This window comes from Phoenix dactylifera, chromosome 6 (genome assembly GCF_009389715.1).
Source record: "Phoenix dactylifera cultivar Barhee BC4 chromosome 6, palm_55x_up_171113_PBpolish2nd_filt_p, whole genome shotgun sequence".
Lineage (NCBI taxonomy): Eukaryota > Viridiplantae > Streptophyta > Magnoliopsida > Arecales > Arecaceae > Phoenix > Phoenix dactylifera.
Window position 1 is genome coordinate 3,092,850 of NC_052397.1, and position 26,117 is coordinate 3,118,966.

The following is a 26,117-nucleotide window of genomic DNA, read 5'->3' on the forward strand; positions in this document are numbered from 1 at the left end:
ACGCTGATATTGCTTTGCCCAGCGAAAAAGGTCCGGCCCCACCCAAACAGTACCCGGGCCAGCCTCGTAAGGTCGTAATGCATGCAATGATTTGAATCTACCAAACCACGTGCGCTCTCTCTCTCTCTCTCTCTGTGTGCGCGCGTGGCGACTTGCGCGAACAAGGGAGGGGATACGAGCCCTCGGAGGTGAGCAGATTATTCCTGAGTGGTGCATGATTTTGACTGCTGACCCGACGACACACAAAATGGGCTGCCACAATTTTATAATCTTAAGGTGGCAATAACATTTTTTTATGCCTTTCTTCAATAAAAAAATATAAAATATATAAATAATTTTATTTTATTCTATCAGCTTAAGTTTATGAAAAAAATAGTGATTTCGACATGATATGAGAGCAGAGGTCCTAAGTTCAAATTTTGTCTCTAGCTTAAGCTTTTAGGACAAGTGATGATTTCAACACCTCACCTTACCTCACGGGCTTTTCTTCTATCGTCCGCAAGCTAGCTCAGGCCTCAACTTGCCAGGCCGTTCCTCTAAGCTATAAACATGGCACTTGGAGGCCATCTTAAACCACAGAAAACCTACAATAAACCTAGAAGCAAAAAGGGACGCAAGCCTTATTTATGCTCTCATCATCCATAGGAGAGAGAAGGATCGATGTCTTCCTCGTTTTCTTCTTCTTCTTCTTCTCTTCCGGTTGCCTTAGCCATCTGCTTGGCTTTGCTATTCCAAGGATCCCGAGCTCAACTGAGCCCTTCCTTCTACAATACCACATGCTCTAATGTGTCAGCCATTGTGCTTAGCGTAGTTCGACAAGCCCAAACGTCCGATGTTCGGATCACTGCAAGCCTGACTCGACTCTTCTTCCATGATTGTTTTGTCCAAGTAAACCTTCAACTCGTCCCTCCATGCCTTCCTTCCTTGAAAGATATGCTGCAGTTCTTTTTTTTCATTCATTTTGACGCTGCTGGCTAATAGATATATATGGCTGCTCTATATCTTTTGCGCAATCTGATATATGCAAGAACGACTTCTTTGTCCATAAATATAGAATTCAAAAGCTATATATATATATATATATATATATATATATCTATCTTATATGTTCTAGCTAACAAATAAAACGAAAGGCTACATATGGCTTTCTTCTCTTTTAGGCTAAATGAACTCTGTTTGTGTTAGGGCTGCGATGGATCTGTTTTGCTGGACAGCAGCTCTACCATAGTGAGTGAGAAGGGTGCCGCTCCGAATGCCAACTCGCTTCGGGGTTTTAATGTGGTTGACAACATCAAGGCTGCAGTGGAGAGAGCTTGCCCAGGAGTAGTCTCGTGCGCTGATATCCTTGCCCTTGCTGCCGAAGCTTCAGTTAGATCTGTAAGCCATTTTTACTGATCTTTTCCATTTGATTCTTCCTTCTTGTGTTACTTATTAGTAGTTATTAATACCTCCTACTTCTTCTTCTAAATGAGAGCAATAAAAACAAAGATGATTGCAGTAGTTCTCTTATATATATATATTCTGGCTCTTCCAGTGCTATAGACAAACAAAATCTAGATGGTTTTTCTCCACAAGAGGAGAAAATTAAGAGGATAGATTGGTAATTAATGTCCACTGACAATGGAGAGCTTCTATCTTTGGAGCACTCTATTAGTTTTCTCCAATAAAATATACAAAGATTATTTAAAAAATTACAACCACTTTATTTTTATCCCAAAAAATTTCCTTCATCCTTTTTTATCTTTCTTTGTAAACAAAACATGAAGACCTTCATAAAGTCCTTTTTTATCGCGTTTACTTAGTATATATCTCGGTTAATAAGGCACTGCCGACTACCAAATAAATAGCATGAGCTGACCTCATTGGATTATTAAAATCAAAATAGACCAAGTTGACTGAACTTACTGATCAACAGAGCCATGTAGGAATAAGATCTCTTACAACTAGAAAAGGTGAATCTTAGAAGTTTGAAAAGGTTACATCAAAGCAAGGTTTGTGAAAACATTCTCGTACTGCCTCATGACCTGACTCAGTTGTTTCGAAGCCAAATCAAATCAGCCTATGAAATAGGCCAACATAAGTGAAAGATCGAAGAATTCCAGTCTACTTACACACTGACTATTGCTAACAGTCAGGAGGTCCCTCATGGTCTGTGTTACTTGGAAGAAGGGATAGCACCACCGCCAACATGAACGCTGCCAACAACCTTCCCAGCCCCTTCGACAGCTTAACTGGACTCCAGTCCAAATTCTCTGCCGTCGGCCTCAGCAATACTGATCTCGTCGCCTTATCAGGTTAGAAGAAGAAGAAGAAGAACACACACAATATCCTAACTAGTGTGTCCATAATTCTGACGAAAACTTCTTGTGAATGCTTAATATTTATCACAGGAGCCCACACCTTTGGTCGAGCACAGTGCAGAACCTTTAGCAGCCGGCTCTATAACTTCAGCAGCACAGGCAAACCGGACCCAACCTTGAACCCCTCTTACCGGGCCACACTGCAGCAGAACTGCCCTCAGGGAGGGGCAGGTAGCAGTAATCTCAACAATCTCGACCCGACCACGCCGAACACCTTCGACAGGAACTACTTCACCAACCTTCAGGGCAACCGCGGGCTTCTACAGTCGGACCAAGAGCTCCTCTCAACAAGTGGAGCTCCCACCGCTTCGATCGTCAACAGCTTTGCGAGCAGCCAGACCGTCTTCTTCCAGAACTTCGTTCGGTCGATGATAAATATGGGGAACATTAGTCCCCTCACAGGGAGCAGGGGGCAGATAAGGAGCAACTGCAGGAAGGTCAATGGGAGCTGAGGATTTTTGAAGTTGGAGGAGGAGGGTTGGTTGTAAGCAGGGATAGTATACGAATAAAGCCCACAAGAAGTTGTGTGGCAAGCAGTTGTTCTGCAAGGCTTTGGTTATGCGAGCCAAGTGCTCAACTTGTATCAGCTAAGAGTAAAAACAAGGCAAAATGCCTGTTTGCTCGTCCTTAATGAAATAAATAGGAGAAAATTTGGCCAAGCACTCTAAAGTTGACGCATGGTGTCAAGTAATGAGCTATCTACCTGGCATCTCATGTCAGCATGTAAACAATAATAATGTCAATATAAGTCAGAGCTTCTCTGAGACAATGAAAAAAGATTATTCCCAATTTAAATAAAAAAAATGTTCATAACTGGTTCTTTAGCTTTTCTCCATTGACGATAGATCCTCTTTTGATGGAAATCAAGAGCCCATTAGAAATAAGAAATGCAAGGAAGCAAGATCCGAGAAACCATGCCAGTATTAAAAACCGTACCAGTATGATTGCACTAACGCCACAACACTTTTTTCTTGTCATCAACTGTGGTACAACAGGTCAGTGCAGGATGATACGGAATTGTTCCACTTAATTTGGACCAGTACGGACTAATTTTAGCTCATACTAAACCAGATCTAGGAACTCTCTAAGTTTCGTACAGGTTTGTTCAGATATATTTCGATTTGAGCTATTCAATAGATTATAAAAGGACAGAAACTTTAGGATAAATTTAAATATTTTTCTTTCAAAAAAATACTCTTTTTTGAGAAAAGATAAATTTAAATATTCAACTTTTTTTTTCTCTTTCTTGCTATTAGGGATTTTTTTCCTTTCCATCCATAGAAATCCAAGAGCAAATAAGTATTCATTTAGCCACGCTCTACAAAACCTTGGGTGGACAAATGATGGTTATGATCTTATGGTATTTAATCTATAGATGCGAAATGATTTTGCATCCTCATGGCCTCCAAAGCCCAAATTACTACAAGGTGCAATATACCTTTATGGCTTAAATCCAAATTCATACTCATGCAACTTTAAAGTCTACGGCAGAATTTAAAAGGAAAATAATATTTTTAGGGTAAAAACTGCTCTATCAATTTAATTAGATTTAGTGTACCATATTTGTCATTACAGAAGGTCGGCCATCATTATTTTTTTCTCAAAATTTTTGCTAAAAGTTATTTTTGTTGACTTACTGCCGGAGTAAAAAACCTAAGCTGTTAGGAAGGGAGTGACAATATATATCAGGCCTTAACAATTGTAGCATTTAGTTTTCTCTCAAAAGTCTTCAATAAAAAACTTCTATTCCTCCATAGTTTTTCGACCTCAAGAAGACTGCAGGTTTCAGACTTAATTAGGACAGTTGGAGTTTCCTGTAATTAAAAAATATCACAATTTAAACCATTGATATATTGGCCAACAACAGTAAGATTTTTGCTTGTGCAGTAGATGGCCTGATGGTGAGTGGGGATCCACACTCGGTGCCTTCTTTGTTTTCTTTCACATAAAAAATAAGCTGGACTCCAATAATGTATAGCTAGAAGGGAGTTTTCATGACAATAGTCCAGTGGGACACAAACAAATAGCCCCAGTCCATCACTGCAGGAAATTTGGAGCATTCTGCATTCAGTCGACATCCAAGATAAGCTGCTGAGCCAGTAGATTGGTTGGCCAATGGAGCTCTTTCCATGATTGATTCTTTTTTGCTTTCGATTAGATCTCTATTATTTGAGGCTTGGCCTCCTCTACCAAAAGGAAAATTTTAAAAAGAATTTAAACAGTTCTATAGCATAAAAAAAATCGAGCACATGCCGGAGTTAATCAAACCCAACACCGACAGAGCAAAATAATAGCATAGCTCTTCTAGAAGGTGATTCAACATTAGTGATAGGCTGGATCTAGCTCGACTATAGATAGAGATACATTGCCTACAGATATATGGTTTCTTTCCGGAACATGTGTATCATTCAGTGTTCCACATATTTACAGAAAGACAAACAAGACAGCAGACTAGATGGCATCCTATGTTGCCGATCATTCGGGCAGAACCTTATAAATTAACAGACGGTAATACTAAACCTTGCCTTTTATTCAGTATTGTTTGTTTTCTGATATGATTGGCTGCACTCAAACTAGATGGATCTCGACCATCTGTTTTACCACTCACCAACTCCCCCCCCCCCTCCAAAAAAAAAGAAGCACAGCATCAGTGAACACTGGCCCGGTCCACGCGTTATGCTTTGTGCACAAGCGGCCCAACTTCTCTGGCCCATGCATTCACACCTGCATGCAAGACCCGTGGCCCAAGAGTTTTAAAAACCAACACCCAATTCTATCAGCCAATGTGAAACTAAAGCAAGGGTCTCTTTTATGTTTGAAATGCAAAACACCAAATAGATCAGTGATTCCCAATTTCAATGTTTTATCCGGCATCTGAGGCTTACCAAGTCACCGCCCTTCACTCGGTTACCTGCAAATGGTGAGGAAGTAGGTGCCATACTAGAGGTGGAAAAATACAACCAATTCACTACTAAACTATAATAATCCAGAACCTCATCTAAAAAGACTAGTCGGAAGGTACCCAGTGAATAACCGACGTCGGACTAAACATACACCCACACGGATCTTCACATACTCCCCATTTTTAAGCTTTAAAATTCTCGTCAGGCTAAAAGTTCAAATTCATTCAAATCTAATCATAAGCATCACGATCAGCTCGTGGTCAGCCCTAAGAAAGCTGTGCTACAATATCCCCTAGTTCACATAGGTTATGGGCCAGCTTCGCTTCGATACCATTTACAATAACTCAGGACCTCACCAAAAAGGCATGACTCATTGTTGAAGTATGATAGCTGGTGGATTAAATTGTTGGTTGGCATGATATTAATTTTATTAGATTAGAGCCTTATAGAGATTTAAATGCAAGATTTTGTGTTTGATTTAATGGTTACTTGAGTAGTTTTATAAAAATATGACAGGTTGAGAGGTAAGCTCACTACTTCATTTCAGGATGATGAGATATCCCACTTACATGACCAATCAAAGAGATGAGATATAGTTGCAACTTTTTGTTGGAGATAAACAAATGTTGAAAAGCTACTTGCTGCTGCAGTCTTTGAAAAATAAATATTAAAAGTGTTTGACTAGAATTGAAATTAAAATCGAAATCGGAATGAGAATTGAAATGGACATATCCTCCAATGTATTTAGTTCACGACCGAAATTAGAATCAGAATTATAATAGAATTTGAATATGAGTAGAGATTGGATTTTGATGAATTGAGATATTTTTATTCTCCTCATAAGAATAGAAATAAGACTATCCCAAACCAAACCACTGGAATAGGAGTAACTTATTCTATTCCTATTCCAGAGTCCTGGCTCCCCCCTTACCAAGCGCTAGGTTTATAATTCGAAATTCAGTAGTTCCACCTCCATGTTAATGCCTAAGGTGGAGTTGTAGCTTTTCAAATATTCCTTTAAATCAATCGCAGATCTATTTTTTTTACACACGTGCCATGCACGCGAGCCAGTTTGGCTGAAATAGACGAGACTGAGTCCATCCCCGAAAGCTTTTGAACCTCCCCAAATCTCCCCGCCATGGCGACCTCCCCATCCTCTTCCTCCTGCGCCACCGCCACCGGCCCGGATTCCGCCACCGCCCCTCCCCCCACATCCTCTCAGCCCCCTCCCAAACCCTTCCTCTCCTCCCCCCTCCCCTCCTCCCTCCGCCCCCCTCCCAGCCCCCTCTTCTCCCCCTCGCCCCAACCCCTCCTCGGCAAACCCCTCCACCCTCCGCCGCCCCCGCCGCCTCCCCAGGGCGTCCTCTTCCCTGCCGCCCACCGCGCCTTCTCCCCTCGCACCGCCACCGTCCGTCCGCCGGCCGCCGATCAGACCGTCACCGTTGCCAACCCCGCCGGGTATATCAGGAATGCGAGCCCTACGGCGGTCATGACCTTCGCCGCCCAGGCCAGACCCTTTGTTTTTGCCGCCACCGCCGCCGATCATGCCGCCCAGATCCCGCCGCCCCATGCGATGAGGCCGCCTCAGGCGTTGCCCGTGCCGCCGGCCTTCGTAGTCCCGAGGTCGGTCGGCGCTGCTACCGTTGGTGTGGCTGGTACTCCCAAGAGCGTTAATCCGGCCGCTACTCACCCTAAGGTTTCTTCTTTCATCTCTCTTTCTCCCAGTCTCTCTTACTCTCTCTTTATGCAGCAGTTGTTGTTTGATTGATTCCATTCTTTGTGCAACCATCGAATTTTAAGGGTATATGTTTCGCGAACCACAATAACTCATTTTATAACTCATAGACATATTGATAATGATATTGATTCATTCATTACTACATTCTTCTTTTAGAACTACCAAATAATTACTCGTCATTGATCTTTTTGTCGGCACTTTCAAGTGATGCATCATAACTTTTCTTGCTCTACTCATTCACAGTCACAGACATGTACTGCGATCCTATATTCTAATTAGGGCAATTGTTGAACCAATACTCGTATATTGGCTATTAGGCATTAGACTGGGTTTCTGTATTAAGCGATCGCCTGAATTAGTGTAGCATAAGCGGTTTAAGCCTCCACAAGCCATATTGACGACCTGTGCTACTGTGTTATTGCTTGGATGCTGTTTGACTTAATTTGTATGTTTTCTAGTTCCTTTGAAGGTCCTTTTAAGATATGCACTAGTTCCCAACTATACCAACACTATAGCCCTTTTCTTACCTCATCCAAGTGATGCTTAATACATCATAATATATTCATCAGCTGCAATAACATTAGGTGTACGGGGCATATATAAATGATGTTATGACAGATATATCATATGTTTGCCTTAGGAAGCTTATATTTTTCACTTGAATATGTTATTTAAAATCTTTGTTATATTTTTCTTTCATCATTGTAATGTTCCTTTGCAACATGGCCATATGCCATTATTTGATTCTATACTTTTTCATCTCATTTAACAGCATGCTCCTTCATCCTGATTTGCTTAGGTTACTTCGTTCCCAGCGGTGTCTTCAACATATGAGTATAACAACAGTAAGGAGAGGTAACATGCAGTACTTGTGCTTGTTTTGGATTTAGATATATTTTGTCACATACAAGCAGTGAGTGATATCTAATTAATTTCAGGGACAAGACTAGAGAAGATACAATTGTCATGATTAACGACCGGAAAGTAAGCAAACCACCTGACTTCACCTCCCTCCCTATTCCTCCTCTTCCTGCAGGATTTTGATTTCTACAATTTTTTAAGATGTGCTTTCTGCATATGAACTGCACTTCTTTGAAGTGAGCGGAAGGATTATTTCAAAATAATGATAACTGAAATTCTTGATCACCATCTTATAAATAATAAGATACAAAAAGAGGACATCTTAGTGCACAAGTCTCGCACCACTGCAAAGTTTGGGGAAGGTTAGATATATAGAACCAAGGTTCGCCGTACCGGTACCGAACCCCGTACCGGTGCCGCACCAGTATAGGCGTACCGAGTGTCGGTACGGTACCGTACGCTCGGTACCGACCGTACCGACATTGGTGTACCGATACCGGTACCCATCGGTACGGGTACGGTACGCTCGGTACCGACTGGTACCGACCGGTACAGCGAACCTTGTATAGAACCTTACCCACATATGCGGAGAGGTTGTTTCCATGCTTTGAACCTGTGACACCAGGTCACAATGGAGCAACCTTACTATCGCACCAAGGTCATTCCTCTAAATTCTTTTAAATGATAAGACATGGATTGTCTTTAAAAGAATTTGGATATTCTGGCAATGTAGAAGGGATCTGCATAATGTAAAAAGCTTGTTTGCTGATGGATGTGTCATAATATAGGAAAAATGCAATTCTGGGCATTTATGGAAAATTATGTGTAAGATTGATGGAGCATTATATGCAAGCATGTCATTAAATGGGAATTAGTGGTGGAAAAGGATGGTGTCATCTTTTGACGCATGCTGCTGAAAGCTGACGTTTATGGCTTGGAAGAGATATACATTCCGAAAATGATGATAAAATTTGATGTATACTTCCTACTTGTTATGATATTATTGAGGTGCATATATTAGAGCAAGTATTTTTCTTGATTGTTGTTGCTAATATGTTAGAGCAACAAATAATTTTGAACTAGAAAAGGACAGAAGACTATGACTAGAAGCACCTAAAGCTGCAAAATTCGGAAAAAAGCATTCAGTGCAAGACTGCAAGTGTATGCCTAATTATGCTTCTCCAAAATTAATCTAGCCAACCACCATCAACAAACATAACTATGAAATTGTGATGGTTATCTAGCTTGCATTTTCATGTGGCTTGCAGTGTTTAAATCAGCAGAGACAGGTGAGACTAAGATTTGCATAAGATAAATTCATGGGATTCAAAGTGATTGAAAAAACTATACTAGATTTCAGAGAGCTATCTTGTGCTGATGGTTGAAATATGACTTTTCAACTTTAGTTCAGAACCATCAGATAACATGGCTGTTATATTTGTTCTGATATTCTCTGTAATGAGTTTCTCATTGCATGGACATCTTTGAGCTTTTAGGTGTCACTGGATATATTACAAGTCATGGTCAGAAACTGCAGCATTTTAATATTTGTTATGAGGTATCTGATCACATGGTCAGGAACATTTTCCAGTAAACTGCTTTTTAAAAAAAATGATCACTTTAATCTTCAGATCTCCCGCAGCATGCATAAGATTTATCTTGTACCAACTATTGTTTATCCATCCAAAATTAAAGGTGCAAATTGATTGCAAATTTAGAATTTAATTGAAGCCTGCAGATTAGTTGTGTTGTTGTCAACATTTCAACAGCTGCAGAACTTGGCTTATTTGTATGGGAGAATTCTTACATAAATTGAGAGCACATGTGCTGTTGGTACCCAAGATCTTACTAGATTGTCCCATAATCATTACATGTGCATCATCAAATTGTTTTGGCTTGAATCATAATGTTTCTTTAGTGTATAAAAGGATATATCCTTGTGTTCCCAAGGGACCGGAGAACCTGCATTATTACAGCAACTTGCTCTTTGATATTATGAAATTAGAAATCACTGTCTAAAAATAATTAATTAGCTATGCATGAACTGCTGATGAAAAATTGGACTTAGATACATAATTGAGCTCAAACTCATGGCAGGTTTAGTGTACTTGACAAGGAAATGCTCTTTACTAGTGTTACTTACCTACCTCTTGTCATTTGTTTGAAGGTTAGACTATCTGATGGTGAATCAGGCTCTTTATATGCTCTTTGCCGATCTTGGGTTCGAAATGGTTTGCCTCATGAAAGTCAGGTTTGAGCATATCCTCTTTGCTGCATATGTGTTTTGTTGGTACCATGTTAACTAGACCAAATACTTTGTTGTTCTTTAAGTTATTCCAGATTGCCGAACAAGGTTCCTTCATGCTCATGGTGCTGATATTCTTCATCCGGCAGCTTTTTTTTTTTTCCTCTAATTTGAATGTTCATGATTACTTGTTTTCGATGATGATTGGCATTCAGTTTTCTTGGTTGTCAAGATTCAAGATCAGCTGTCTGTAAATTGGCACAGAAATTGCCTTAGGTATCACCAGTGTGATATATATTTGCATTAACAATCAAGCCTAGTCCCAAATATATGGAGTCAATTATATGAATATTTTTTCCTGAATGTCATAGAGGCCTTCCCTTCCTTCTCCAACCCTCAATTTAGATTCTAAGAGATTACTGATTGATGCCATTTTTTTGGGTAAAAGTGTACATTCTTTCAGAAGGCAGGCTATATAGTCTACTTTGGATGTATTTGTTTTGCCACAAGCGAGCGGAAGGGAAAGGAAGTCATATCATGAAATTGACTTTCCTGTGTTTGGTTTAGGGGAAATGTTCACAGAAGTTCTCTGTTATGCTTGACTTTCCAAAAAAGGTGCTGAAGGGACTTTGGCTTGTGGCAGTCTGAAGTCACTTTGGTGACTTACAGCCTTCACTTCCAACCAAAAATGGTGAACCAAACATGCCCTTTGAATTTTCTGTTCTGTTCCGGGATATATAGTTTGATACTTACGCAGTCATCTTCATGACAGGTTTGTCTAGAAATATGTTCTGATAACTAATGGTTATGATAGTTGTGCTAAGGCATAAATGCAAGCACATACTAGTATAGCTCGTTAATGGTACCAAGTCTTCTTTGGCTAAAAATGTATTGGAAAAAGTACTGTACCTGCACTTGTGCAACAGCTTGCCTTGTACTAGAAGTGCAAATAATATGATAAGATGATATTTTCTTGATGAATGTGTCAATTTGCTTAACATAAAGCAATAGTTCTGTACAATAATCATCGTATATCTTGTGATTTCAATGCAGAAATAGGTCATTATCAATTTCTTGTTTTAATTGCAAGAATCACTTTCTTTTTTCTTTGGCTTCCCCCCCTTCTAACTGGTTGGTAATTTTGCTTTCGCACCATTTCTTTTACATGCATATTTTTATGTTCTTTGTATTCTAATGATTTTTTTATGTCATTTGGCTCCATCTTGTTTGCCCCTCCATCAAGTTTTCACATCATGTCTATTTCGTGCAGCCAAATTTCGGGGATGGTGTGAAGCTTCTGCCGAGACCTTTGCCTCCATCGATGGTTGACACTCACATGTTGAAAAAGAGTGAAGACAACAATGAAGGCGAAGATCCTATCAAGGAAGAGGTCTATTTTTACAAAATACTTATTTTTTTCTAACTAGTCATATGCATGTTATGTTAACCTGTTTTTGCTTTACATTTATGCATCATTGAAAGCAATAACAGAACATGTTTGGGCATGAGTACAGCATAATCTTGGAGGAGGTTCTTAGGCTTAAGGTTGCATTTAGTATGTCATATGATCTTTCTAGCTTACATTGTAAATTAGACTGCATGTGATCCTTAATGAATTAACAAGTTTGTTTTGAGCTATGATCAGCAAAGACGAACTTGTCATGCAACTCCGTTTTAATCCTTCATTTCCAGAATTGCTCTTAAATCTTATGTGATGCATGCTTTTTTTTTGAGCAGAGTGAAAAAATCATCATTGCAGCTGAGCCAACTTTGAATATGTTGCATGTAGCTTTCAAACAAATGAGTTGTAACAGAATTTGGTTTATCTTCTATTATTTGATGAGTTGTCTCCAAGATGGAGAACAAAATTTTGAAAAGGAGCAGATAACAATAAGGGAAAGCAGCCATCATATGTTTTTATATGATCTTTGGCTCTCTATAAACTCTTGAAGGGTGGCAACACATAAGACACATTCACCTGACCCAGAATTTATATGAGTGGGTTGATACCAGAAGTGTTTTTGGTGCAAATTGGTCAGGTCATGATCAAATTAAGGTTGACCTAACTTGATTAGTTGAGTCCCTAGCATCAGCATATGTCATCCTTAACTCTCTGCGGACCTGATCAAGTGGTAGGAAATGATAACTGATATGGTGTGTGCAGGCCTTGAACTATTGCTAGATGGTATTAGAGACACTACATTGACATTGAGAAGATCATGGGTAAAGGACTCAAGGAATATAATTGCTCGGGCCAGGTTTTAAATACAGGTGGGACCATGGGGTGTCCCATTTGCCCGAGCATCGAGATTGATTAATGGGAATGTGAAAGTGGGTTTGTCAGGCATTACACTATTGCTAGATGATATTAGATACATTGAGATGCATCCATATCACCTCACCCTTTTATGTAGGGGTGTAAATGAAACAGGAACCATGCCTGCCATGGAAGGGAGACAGTACAGGGGATTGCATAGTGCTTTGGCAGTGTGGGTGCCTGTGCAGAAGAGGAGGGGAGGAGGAGAGACAGGTGGTGGAGCTGGAGGGACATAGCAAGAAAGAGGAGGGGGAGAAGGATAGAGGGTTGAGGAGGCGAAGGAAGAGCAAGACAGTGGGGAAGGAGAATGAGGAGAGGAAGTGGAGTACACAAGGCTGGGTAGGAGGGAGGAGGCATAGTACTATGTAGTGCCTGAATTATGTTACACCCTCTATAACCTTCGAGGTTTAAAATATGCACAAAGGTTAGCCACTCAGGTGTAGGGAACTTCAGGGGGCCATGGAGGCTTATGAGCTGTTGCAGGACACCAAAATTTGAATGTTGCACAAGGGGTGGGTTGTGTTTGTAGAAGTTTGGAGCTGTAAAGGAGAATAGAAAAGATGTTTAACCATATTATTTAGATCATGTGTAAGAAGCCGGTTGGCTCAAGGCTACGAGTATTCTCATGATTTATTGTGGCACGAGACAATGACAACTTATCTGGTCAGGGTGCATTTTTTGCACCATTCTTTGGTCTCAGAGAAAGAGTTGGATGATGTTACAGTGAGCAAGCTAGACAAGTCTATCAATTTGCTCAGACTGCTATTGCAAGAATCCTGTGTTTTGTTGTTTCTGTAATTCGGAATGAACATAGCATTTGACCATTTTCTAAACTTATTATAGTTTGATTATGAGAATTCTTGGTTTGGATGTTAGAAAGCCAATAAATGAACCGTGACCAAGTTATATCACATAGACCTGAATTTTCTCTATTACTGTTTATGCTATGATAGGCCACATTATTGAACCATTAGCGAGGGTGGTGATGTAAGGGTTAGCATTCTTGGAATGCAATGTATATGGCTGTATTTGCAGATATGGTCCCTGAGCACTCCGTGTTGCCTATTTGCAGTTACTTTATGAATTCATACTGCATGTGGCTTGCAAAAGTGGTCCACTTAGCATTCTGCAGCTGTATCTACGGCCTACTTAGCATTTTGGGGCTATATATATGGTCCACTCTCATGTGGACCTTTGCAAATGGATTAGATTCAAACTGATGGATAGGTACAATGTCAGTTTAGATGGGTTTGATATGGGATACGGAGAATGTTGATATGTTAAGTATGTTACAGCTATTATCATTCGGTATTCAGTATTAAATAATAACTGATAATTAGTTGTTATTGTTCTATTGGTCTTTTATTGTGTTCAATCTATTTTGTGTATTTTAAATAGCTAGAAAAATATTAACTGCATATGCACCCGCACATGTGGCCTGCATACTGCATGTACTCTATACAGTCCCTTCACTACCTGCACGCTGCAATAACCTTTTAAAACACTAGCATGAAGATATAGAATTTACACTGTATCCTAACTAAACTCATAGTTTTGGTTTGAATTATTTGACTGGCGCTTTAGTTTTCGGTAGTGTTTTATCTGTGTTGTTGGAAGTACCATTGGTTTGTTGCTTGTTTATTTTATGAATTTAAGCCATATATAAGATATTATGTCTTAGAGATGAGAATGAATTTTAACTTGAAGGCTTCTGCAGGATGTTGGTTCTGTTGAGCAGTTATCAGCACGTGGTCTGTTAGAAGGGCATATAAAGCGTGCCAAAAGGGTTCGGGCACAGTGAGTTTTCAGTGCTCTCTCGGATATAATTATTTGTTGTTCTTAAACCTATTACAATTTTCAGAGCTGAATTTACCTTGAGATTCATTGACAGTTGGCATCATGCTTGATATAACTATAATGTTGCACATTTTGCATCTGCTTGGATGGTTGATTGCCATGTCCACAGATTGCCCTCATATAGTTGGGAGTCTGAGAAGGAGAGACATGGGTGGAAAAGAGAATTGTATGGATAAGCAAGGCTACTCAATCCCTAGAATTTCAATAACATTGGGACACTAAGAATCATCTTTTCAGGTGGATTTCAGTTTTTAAAACTATGGTGATTAGGGGGTCCTTTGGCCTCAATTCTCCTCTTGCCCTCCCTGTCACTTCATCTCTGCTAACTCCTCTCATGTTCTATTTTGGAATCCACTAATTGACCATCCAAACAAACCCTTAAATCCAAATTTTGCTAAAAAAGAATTAGTTAATACTAGTTATTGGCATCAGTTCTTGTGCTATTACTACTATGCTAACGCATAAATTTGTATAGCATAGTCCTGATAATGGATGTGGCACCATCACGTTGTTGGATACAGTGTGTGACATTAGGATCAAGTGGATATGAAATGAATTAGTTGTTTCATATGCATTAAATGCAAATGGTTACGTGTGGGCATACAGAGAGTGCTTTTTAATATATAATGAACTTAAAGGATCACAGCTACCCTGTTTACCAAAGATGACATGAAGAAAGCTAATCTCTTATGTGAACTCCATCTTTCCACTGTAGCCAGTTTGAAAAATCATAATTGTTCCTTATGTTGACAGTGATTGCTTAGAATTGAACTCCTTACTAATAACAGGCTGTCCGTTGTTCATAAATTGTTTTTTCTTGCTCTGTTGTCTTGGCATTGCCAGTGCTGAACTTTATCAATTAAAGAAATGTTTCACTCCCTAAGCTTGTTCCTTGTTTGTCTTGTTTGTTGACACTCCATTCATTCAAGTGTGTTAAATTACAATATGGAGTGTGCGCGCATTCCAGTGTGATGCATTAGCTTGTGCATTTGTATGTATATGATTGTTTGTGATATTACTATACGAGGGGCATGAAACTGATGTGTCAAACACAGCACATGCAGATGTTACTGCAAGTTGCAAATTACAAACCACTAACAGGTTGGTCAATTTATAGCGGTTATAGCGCATTGGAACTGTGTGCTGCACTGCCATACCTAAGTTGCATTGACACAATTTAGCTTCAGATTTCCTTGCAACATATCTAGTGGTGGAGCTTTTGGTCATCTTCATATACATGGCGATAACCAGAGGCTGGTAAACAGAAAATTTTTAATCTTGTTTTGTTTATCTACCACAGGTTGAGAAAAGAGCGCTTACTGCGGATTGAAAGATATAAACAAAGACTTGCCCTTCTCCTTCCACCACCAAGTGAACTAGGGAGGAACGATACTGCTCAAGGAAACTGATGCACAACCGAGCGAACTTGCATAAACAGACAACTCCTTGATGTCCCTTTGCTACATCAACTGTGCGTTTGTTGTGTTCGCCCAGACAGTGAAGTTGTGTAGCATTTCGGATAACTGGCTCTAGTTATGTGAGAATGGTTTAGTTGGCTCCAGAATATGAATGGGATAACAGAGAAAAGTATAAAATGTTCCTGCATATTTAGTTCTTATTGTTGCTTTGTGCCTTTGGGGTTGTCTCTGTACTGCTTTCTCTGATAATGTAATCCCTAGATGAGTTGTTAAGCTGGAATCTTTTGTGTAGCAAGTAATGTATATTTGGAGGAGTACTTTATCCAAGGAAAAGAAAGGTTCTGGCTGATTAATTAGTCCTACAGTATTCTTGTGATAATATGTTACCTTTTAATGGAGCGCGTCTAGGGATGCATCTGTTTTCAAAGCTCAGGATCTTGTATCATGTTATATATAAGACGTCTGTGTGAGAGAACTCGTGATCATGTGCAGGAACTCTTGTTTCTTGTTGGCTGAATCTTATGTTGGGATGTTGATCCAGGAAGCCAACCATCTGGAGATGTGCTGGGAAAAAGTTTGTCTTGGACCCTTTGTGCAGTTGAGTTGAGAGTTGAGGGCCTTGAGGCAGCCAGAAATTTACACTTGAAATATATTAGACCAAATCATTATTTAGTGGTACTCTCTGTTTCTTGCATCTGATTTCACCTCCTGGTTGCAGTTGCTAGACAAGCATGAGAGGAATTGGTATGACTGACTGTGGTTGCTCAAGAACGAATAGTGACTTTGGTTCTCATTAACTTCTAGGGGCAAAGTTATATTAGCCCTGAAAAATTTCTTGACTTCTTGAATTGCACAAAGAGACAGCATTTATACCGAGCATTCTTGTATATAGCATGGCTCTATGATACATCTCTAGCGGCCTGGATGCCAAGATGAATGTACTTCTGAAAAGAGCGCTGGCTCTCTCTCATTGAAAAGATGGAAGCTAGACTGGCATCTTGGAAAAGGGAAGTTTTGCTCATTGGGAGATGGTAAATGCTATCCTTTCTACCTTGCCAACCTACTTAATAATAGTGCTCTTTACCTGCTTAGATGGTTAAAAGGATGGAAAAACTGTGAAAATTATTCTTATGGAAAGGGAGTGATAAATTAGTGGATTTCAATGCCTTGCGAAATGGTCGAATGCATGTGAAGAAAAGCAAGGAGGAGGTTGGGGGATCAAGGACATCAAAACTATGAATAGCTCTATGCTAACCAGATGGGCATAAAAATTATCGAAACCTGAGCCCAATGTCAGATGGAAGAATCTGATTCAATTTACGTGCCATGCCAGAAAAATGTTGGAGTATGAGGATGAGATACTCAATCCGCAACCCATCTCATCTGTGGCTAGACATCAACAAGGAACTTTTCCCATTTTGGACCAGCTTTTTCTGTTCTTTCCTCAGTAATTGAGGACTCTTGCCTCCTACTACAAATCATCATGGAAAGCAGAAAAAGTTAAGTTTTCATGTGGCTCGCACTGAAAAATAGGCTCCATACTGGAGAAACGACTCCTCACCTATTTCTCCCCTAGCCTGCAAGCTCTGGTTGTTCGTTATGTGGAGTTTTTAGCTACTTATAAGTCCCTAAGTCGCAAGCTACCAACTTCGTTCTGTTTGGACTTCTGAGTTTATTGGGAAAACGACTTGTAGATCGTTCATTAAGTCCTTAATTACTTACAGGTGCTCAAGTTTTTCTTCCTTTTTCTGTAGATAGATTTTGAAGTTGGAAGTTCTATACAAGGTCAAAAAATTAGACGGACTTCACTTTTATGTTAAGTTTGGTTGTAGAAAAATCTACAAGAAGACAAATAAAAATTTTCCTTAGAAAAGGAGAGAGTGTTTTAATTAATTATAAATTTTTCAAATTGATTAATTTTTTTATAAAATAAATAAATAAATAGCTAGATTTTCAAGAACAACCAAAAACGAGAAAAAGCTATTTGTTTGTCCTTCATGGAACCCTTTTTTATTTTTTGTAGAACCTCATCGAACCTTTTAACCATCTTCATATCAAGTCAACAAAAACTACTAGCTTTACTAAACTACTTATAAGTTATAAGCTCTCAAACGAACATTTTAACTATTTATAAGTCCCTGGTTATGGGTTTCATATAAATACTCGTAATATTTGTGAACTTCACTTTATATCCAAAAATACTAAGAAAAATTAATTATATGTTCGTAAATGACAAATTACTATTTATTAGTCTTGAAGTTCAAAATTTTATAACAAGTCATATAGATTAATTGTGAGTGCTTGAAATGAAAATTCAAAAATAAATGGATGTCCAAATTGTTGATTTTATGTAAAAAAATAACAAAAATGAACTTTAACAGGTTTTTGTCGTGCTTGCGAATTCCTATATCATAGATGGCATTAGATTTGAAAATATAACGGCATAATCTGATAAAACAGAATCATGATTTGAACTGACTAGTTTTATTAGAAATGCATTATTTTCAATTAGGCCTATCATTAAGACTCACAAATACAAGACTCTTATCAGAATTCTATTTAGACCCATAGGCTCCTAGGTTGGGTATGGGTCCAAAAATAAACCCACAATTTTTTTTCCAATCCAAATATATAGGTCTAATAAATCATGTTAGGGCACAAGTTTGATTTTTGTGAACCCCATTCATCATTAGAAGAGTCAACCAATGACAGCAACATAACACTGTGGGGTTCCCATCAGGAAGCCTGAAATCTACTTTGCTTCAAATTTCAATAGTTCTTGAGGAGGAATCCTAATCCTCAATGCCAAGCAAAAGTCAGGATGATGTAGTCAGCCATGTCATGAAGGTTACTGGGCTCAATCAAGTGCAAGTACTAGTACAAGCTATATGGACAAAATTAAGTTGTATAGTTGTATCAATATTTCTATTTGATCCAATTAGGAGAAAGATACATCATAATTGAAAATTACATTTAGTATTTCTCAAAATCCATATCCTTCTCAAACCATCTTATCCTTTTTGGAACCTTATAACTAGAAATCTTTTAATTCTTCCACATGAGGTATGGTTCACTGCCCTTCAAGAGCGATGGTTGTGAAGATGATGGCTCATTTTTTAACACCATCCATATTTTTTATTCAAAAAGTCGTCAACCTTTTTTTTTTTTGTGCAGAAAAATTTTGCTTTCAGAAACCTGTTAGGATGGATATGTCTTGATATTTTGCAGCTTTTATTAGTATAATAATGATGATAATAATATTAATTATTATAACTAACATCGCTGTAAAAAATATTTTTTTAACCGCAGCTGCCGGTGGCGGAGAAGGTACAGGCGTAATGGTTACAACTACAAACAGTTATAAAGCGGTTCAGGCCAACTGCCGATTATTCTACGGAATCTACAGGGACGGTTCAAAAAAGGAAAGAGAGGGAGAGGGGGAGAAAAAGACTTCGATGTGAACTTGCCCTAAACGACTCATTTAAGAATAAAACCACCCCTCCGAGGTACGCCCCCCAAACCCCAGGATGGATTTCTCCAATTAAAAATCGTCTCTTTCTAGGGTTTTCTGAAATCCCTAATTTCTCTTCTGCGCAGTAAGACGGAGTTTTCTACGAGAATATTCCATCTACCGCAACCTATTTTGGATTTCTCCGGGCGGATTTTTGTCGGTAATTCCTTGAAATTGGTTGGATTTCTTGCAATGTCCTGGTTGTTTTCCAATTCTAGTCGGGGAATGGATTGCTGCGGCTGCCTTGGGTTTCTTGGGAAGCCTGACAAGGAGATTGATCTCGACGACCGGTTCGATCAGGAACGCTTTCTAAATGAGGATTTCGATGGCTCGTATGGATATTCTTGTGAGGGATATAGAAAGTTTGATCCTCTTCTTCCGGGAAAGAATCGGGTGATTTGTAGAGAAAGCCCTGCGAAGGAAACCACCCATATCACAAGGGGTGCGGTATGAAATATAACTCTGATGGTTAAATTTTTTTTTTTTTTTAAAGATTGTCTCGTATGTTTGAACTTATTGTTACAATGTGATTGTTGAGAAATTCTAGGATTTGAGTTTAGTCTACAGGCATGGAAGAGTTTGATAATTTATTTTTGCCTACAGTGGTTTCAGAATTACAATTAGTACTCATCCCATTTCGGTGTATCATATTTCAGTTGTATGATAGCTTGGGATACTTTACTTTTAGGATGCATGCAAAACCAATATATTGATTGTTTTGTTCGATGTATATGTGCAGACTGCTTGTGGTCGGAAAATGATAAATGAATATGTTCGAGAGTGTACTATAGGTCGTGGGAGCTATGGCAAAGTGGTATGAATTTATTATTTGATCTGTGGAGTGGTATGAATATTCAGATGATCATCAGGAAACTTTTTGGTTTGAACATTAAAAGGATACTTAGATCTTTCATATGATTTGGTAGGTTTTGTACCGAAGCAGTATCGATGGAAAACAATATGCAGTCAAGGTATGTATTTTATTTTTTATCGCAACATGTATAATTTTTTTCTTTCAATTGGAAATTTTTTATATGCATTTCATGGGTAAAGTTATTAACGTTCATTGCTAATGCTTTTTAATATTTTTATGTATTTATTATATGTACTCGAGAAGAGTTATAGTATAAGGAGTCTTTTTCATGCTGTAAGCTCACAATTTTGTCTTGCTTTTTCTTTGATGTTGTAAAGAAATCTTAATTTGCCCACTATTATTTGCCCCGAAATACTCTCTCCCTCCCTCCCCCTTTTCTCTCGCTCCCTCCCCCATCTCTCTCTCTCTCTTGTGTGCACATGCGCGCAAGCAAGCAATACCGTGGTAATATGCCACCTTCAGGGTTTGAGCCCTGACATCCCCAGGGCAACACCTCAGGAAAGAGATGCCAACCAGCTGACCTAACAACTGTTGGCAAAGTCAATAATAGCAGCTTCAAATGAAAATTCATATCATTAATCATGATCTAAGAGTTTGATCAACAAGAAGATAAAAGAAATAATTTCTTTATCCTTTATAATGTTTTGGTTTGCTTTCCTGCACAGGCATTTTACAAGTCTCGGCTATCAAGAGTGAGAGTCACTCCTTTTGAAACAGCTTTGGCAGATGCCCGTAGGGAGGTAGTTACTTTTTCCCTTTTATCTTAATTGCTTCTAGATGCTGAAAGTATTGAATTTCTCTGTGCTCTTTTCTGTTTTTAAGTACAATGCTATCATGTGCTTTACCTAAGTCCAAAGTTGTAAGGTTCATGCTATAATGACGGGGCCGGGCTTCATAAATATCAGTAGCTAACATCCATAACTAGTGTGAATCAGCAAGATGTTATTTCTAACTCCCATGCCCGTTGGAAAGTTTATATTGCCTATGTAAGTTGTTATTCTCCCTTGTACATGTCATTGGCAGTACAGCTTTCCTAAAATAATGGGTGATATTAATATTAATATGACTAATTTACTACCAAAGATTATGAGTGAAATATTGTATCTAATAAAGCAATATCCAAACCAATCAAGAACATAACACCTTGCAAGACCCAAAGGGACCATGAAAACCAAAAAGAAACAATAAAAAAAATAAAACAATTTTAAGGAAAATAAAAAGCATTTTTTAGAGAGAGAGAGGGATGCATGGAAATGGAGCGGTGCATCTACTTAGCTTCTATGGGAGAAGAAGGGACATGGGTCAGTGTTGAGAGGTAACGTAAAACTATTAGACTTCCTTGGTTGAGTAAGTAGTTTAAATTAGTGGGATGGGAAAGTTGGGGTTAGTGGGATTGCTGGCCTTATTTTCCACATCACTCCTTGTTTAGCTTTCAACTTTGTTTTCCAAAATAGAACCCAAAATATCTCATACCTCTGATCCCTGATAATTTTAAAGAAAGATCCCACTTACTGTTACTTATCTGGAAGCTCCTTAGTTCATATTGTATATTTTGATGTGACATTACACCATCAGGAAATTTAAACAAGTATCAGAGCCAGAAACCAGGAATAATGACTTAGATGACACTATAAAAATGCTAAGACGGTCTATGCTTTTTTGAGGGTATTTTCCATTTATTGACAGATTTGATTATTAGGTTATATGCTAAATGTTGGTATGCATTTTGTAGACCATCCTATTTAGAAACACTAATGAGATGAAATGTAGTAATGCTTCTAGAAACTATTATAAACTTTGGAACATATTCAGCATAGCTTGTTGGAACAGCTGTTTTGTTTATGCATATTGTTAGTCTTATTTGCTAAAATATTCTCTAGCTATTCTACTTTATGGTGCAATCACTTGTATATGAGTTTTATTCTGCACATTCTGATGTATAAAGGCTTTAAAGTTGTTATTTTGTTTTCTTTTTATCCTTTTCCAGGTTTCAATCATGAAGATATTAGAACATCCAAATATAATCAATCTTATTGAGGTGATTGATGACCCAGACTCGGATCAATTTTATATAGGTATCTTGATGATACATTTTCTGCAAATTTTTATATTCTGGCCATATTTGAATGTCCTTTTTATAAGGATATGTACTTATGAATTATTATTTCATTACGTTAGCTTGTTTGTCATGTAGTTCTAGAGTATGTGGAAGGCAAGTCAATTTGCAATGCATCTGGAACATGTGATGGGTTGGGGGAGAATACCTCTAGGAGATATTTGAGAGACATAGTTTCTGGGCTTATGTATCTACATGCTCATGTAAGTTTTCTTTTGCTTTTTTATTTTCTTTAGGTACAAGTATCTTGTGAATTTGGGGCATGCAGCTCCCTTTTATTTGTACACCACAATATTTCATCTGACCGTTTTAATCACATAGCTAGTGCAGTATTTTGAATAATTCAAATAGCTATCATTCCTTAATGGCTTCAGAATGAAATACTTATTTATCGCCTCAAGAAGCTAATTTTTCCCCCAAAGCTTATTTGACATTACTGGTTAATAAGCAACCTGATTTTTTAAGTTACAGCATCACTGATTCTTAAGACTGAAAGAAAGTGGAAGCTAAGTTTAGAGCTAGCATGACCATTGTCTCATATGGTACTAGTTATATAGCTGGCAGAAAATCATATTATCCTTAATTGAGGCTAATGTTATATCTTTAGAGCTTTTAGATGCAATGAGTGGGGTGTAGATGATCTTCATGGAGTCAAGAATCTGGATGATAAGGATAATAACAGATTGTGAATCAGTTGGTTGCAAGAAAAGAGAAGACAAGAAACAGTGTAATAGAGGAGAAATTGTAACATTAATTTTGGTGCTATTGTGAAGCACTATTGTTTTCCAGTGCAGATATTGTTTGCTTGAGTATGGAATTTTGGCAGGTTACACTGTGACAAGCATGATCTATAGTCATGTTTTGTTGAGTAGACTGTGACGTTGAGCCAACTGGCACGTAATCATTTAAGGTATATCAGGAATTATAAAAAGTACACATCTGTGAAAATCATATGAAGATAAAGTAGAGAAAAAAATTCTCAGGCTCATACATATGAAGGAACTTTCTTGATAAAAGTCAGTTTTGCTGTACAGACTTAAATACAAAATGGCATGTCAGATACTGCGATTTGGTGGTGAAAATATATTTATGTTTTCTGTTCACAGGGTATTGTGCATGGGGATATCAAGCCTGAAAATATTTTGCTAACAAGTAGTGGAACAGTAAAAATTGGTGATTTCAGTGTTAGCCATGCTTTCGAGGTAATTTGGACCTCATTTTTTTTTATTTTAGTTATTTATATATACTTGAAGCCTAAGTTTTTTTCTTGACAGTTGAGACTACTCTGAATTTGTTTGCTTTTTGGTGGCTTTACTTTGTGTGGGTATGTCTTCTATCTTAAATGAGCCCAGTTGAGGCTGATGACCTTGTGGGAAAACAAGTTTAGAACGAGTGTGTTTGCAAGGACAGGTGTCATTGTCAAGCCTTTTGCCATTAGATATAATTTCTCCTAATGATTGATCTTTGCTCTTTTAAATTTCTCCATGCAGCTTTTATGTCTTTTGAATGTCCAAGATCAGATTGAATATTCAGTCCATCTCGATCAGTGGTGCCGATAGTATGCAATTAGCCTTATTGACTTCTGTGTTTTTTGTAGGATGGCAACGATGAGCTTTGGAGGTCACCTGGAACCCCTGTTTTTACTGCACCTGAATGTTGTCTGGGTAAGACATCCATCCTTCACTTTCAAAAATTAGATAAATTTAAGACACGTGGGGTTTCTCTCAGGTCATACATATCTTAAAGTTTGGAATGTTTTCTAAGCAGGCAGTACTTACCATGGTAAAACTGCTGATATATGGGCTGTTGGTGTTACATTATACTGTATGGTACTTGGATATTGTCCATTTGTCGGGGACTGTCTGCAAGATACTTATGACAAGGTAGTTACTTCTTAAGGCTCCTTTGGTATTGCATCTCTTTTACCATATTTTTTCATTGCGGGTGTACTCTTTCTCATTTCAGATACTCAGTAGTCCATTGTATCTCCCTGGGGAAGTTGATCCAGATCTTAAGGATTTACTACAAGGACTTCTTTGTAAAGGTCAGTTTTGTGTCGTCGACCATGTTATACTTAGTTTTATGGCCCTGATCTTTTAACATCCAAGGACCAGAAGTCCTCAAATCTTTAGGAACTTTGCTCCACACGAATGAACACACTGCAGAATGAGCTAAAAACTCTTTGCGGTGTTTCCATTTTGATGGGGTCATTTACTTTTTCAACTGCTTCTTTAGTATTGTGCGGTTATGTGGCTGGCCATGCACTTGTCTTATTTATCCATTAGAGTTTGACTGGAACGGTTCTGAATTCCTTGGCAGATCCAAAGCAGAGGATGACATTAGAGTCTGTAGCTGCGCATCCCTGGGTGGTTAGGGACTGCGGACCAATTCCCTTGACATCATGCAGATGCAAACTTAGTACCTTTCAAAAGGAATGTCCTACAGGAGAAAAATCTGATTGCACTTGAAACCTATTCATAGATAATTTATTACAATTTGTTGACGTAAATGCTTGTAGCTGGCCTCTATGAAGCCCTTATTGTTGGGGAGTGTGATGATATCAATGGTGTCCCTCAACCTTCCTGTCCAACGAGAGGAAAACAAGATGATGGCTGCCTTACTTGTTCTACACCATGAAATTTACATTAGATTTAGTACATCTTAACCTTTGTAGAGAGAGAGAAACATTTCATCTACAAAATCATGGTATTCGTGATGTTCTATCTGTTTATTAGTTGCATGCAGGTAACTTTTACTCAGCCCCAGCTTGGCTCAAATTCTGACCAGGCCATTGAATTTGTAGCCTGAATCAAACTCTGGGATGACCATGCCTAGATCTAATTGGTTGCACCAGACCTATTTCTGTTTAAGAATACGTAGATATCATAGATATAAATATTGCTTTCATTGGTATCTGTATGTCTTAAACAAATAGAGATAGTATGGGGGAAAAAATATTTATCAAAATTTTCAATGTTCATATCAAAGTTATATGAAATCTGCCCATCATCCCCTGATAATCAACTAAGGAAGAAAAATATCCATGATCAAAGAGACAACAGCTACAACCTAGGAATCAATCAATAGTTACAGCACCACCAATTTCAATACATCAAATTAACAAAATCTCCCCCATACCTAATATATCACCAACAAATGTGGTGCACCATCTACATAACCTATATCAAGATCAAACGATCCTCAGCTGTAAAAATCAAAGCCTTCCAAACTGATGATGGACATGGCCATGCCATCCAGTATGCGTTAATCTTCTCGATCGGACGATCGATTGCTGGCAGGAGACAGCGAAGATGATGGTGAGGGCTCGCCGCCGGGAGGTAGGTCGGAGAGAGCAGCCAACATGCGCCGGATGCTCACCGATCGGACCGTCCGGAAGCTAAGAGATCGCATCTTAGTAGTTGAGAAGATGTTTGATGACTTGGATAGTATGAGATAAACCAGAGCCTGGATCAACACAAACATGGCCACCTTCAACAGAAGGTCGCTTGGCTGGGAAAACAACCCATCTAGGCCGAACATGGTTGCCGGAATGGAAACTTAGGATCTGGGAATTTGTTGTGACGAGATGACCATCCGAGGTGTTATATAGCTCTCACCAAGTCGTCCATTGGAATGCCACGTCAGCAGTAATTATCTTGACCACGGTGAAAGTCTAAACATTGGCAGGTTGTGATTATGGCAGTGACGTTATAAAACTTTACAACGACCATCGCCTGAAACCATCACGACAAATTTTGTTTTGTGCTTGCTTAGCTCAAATATTCGATATATTTGTTTATCAATTTATTCTTGTGGTGTAAGCAATCTTTTATTGGCCACGTAATGGAACATAACAATTAATAATAAATAATAATGGAATAATGGGAAGAGCAAAAATCGAGTGGTTTGAAAAATTC

At 38.5% G+C, this 26,117-nt stretch overlaps 4 protein-coding genes across 4 annotated transcripts; 3 read left to right on the forward strand and 1 right to left on the reverse strand.

Annotated features, from left to right (window-relative positions):
- The first annotated feature begins 507 nt into the window (after window positions 1–507).
- Window positions 508–3,022, forward strand: LOC103713710 (peroxidase 15-like). The gene is made up of 4 exons (XM_039127121.1): window positions 508–888; window positions 1,186–1,377; window positions 2,132–2,294; window positions 2,391–3,022. Exons 1-4 carry the CDS (start codon window positions 661–663, stop codon window positions 2,810–2,812), a joined length of 1,005 nt encoding a protein of 334 aa, XP_038983049.1. The 5' UTR covers window positions 508–660; the 3' UTR covers window positions 2,813–3,022.
- A 3,336-nt stretch (window positions 3,023–6,358) lies between these two features.
- Window positions 6,359–16,063, forward strand: LOC103713020 (extensin-like). Its single transcript, XM_008799776.4, has 7 exons — window positions 6,359–6,959; window positions 7,801–7,856; window positions 7,940–7,985; window positions 10,030–10,113; window positions 11,378–11,497; window positions 14,142–14,221; window positions 15,582–16,063. Exons 1-7 carry the CDS (start codon window positions 6,402–6,404, stop codon window positions 15,688–15,690), a joined length of 1,053 nt encoding a protein of 350 aa, XP_008797998.2. The 5' UTR covers window positions 6,359–6,401; the 3' UTR covers window positions 15,691–16,063.
- Window positions 16,064–19,098: 3,035 nt separating this feature from the next.
- On the forward strand, window positions 19,099–24,923 carry LOC103713013 (serine/threonine-protein kinase GRIK2-like). Its single transcript, XM_008799770.4, has 12 exons — window positions 19,099–19,205; window positions 19,297–19,657; window positions 19,950–20,024; window positions 20,137–20,181; window positions 20,750–20,824; window positions 22,072–22,159; window positions 22,279–22,403; window positions 23,307–23,402; window positions 23,798–23,864; window positions 23,968–24,083; window positions 24,166–24,244; window positions 24,520–24,923. Exons 2-12 carry the CDS (start codon window positions 19,403–19,405, stop codon window positions 24,666–24,668), a joined length of 1,170 nt encoding a protein of 389 aa, XP_008797992.1. The 5' UTR covers window positions 19,099–19,205; window positions 19,297–19,402; the 3' UTR covers window positions 24,669–24,923.
- A 215-nt stretch (window positions 24,924–25,138) lies between these two features.
- On the reverse strand, window positions 25,139–25,789 carry LOC103713005. The gene has a single exon (XM_008799755.4). The coding sequence runs from the start codon at window positions 25,738–25,740 to the stop codon at window positions 25,465–25,467; it is 276 nt and encodes a 91-aa protein (XP_008797977.1). The 5' UTR covers window positions 25,741–25,789; the 3' UTR covers window positions 25,139–25,464.
- Window positions 25,790–26,117: the final 328 nt, after the last annotated feature.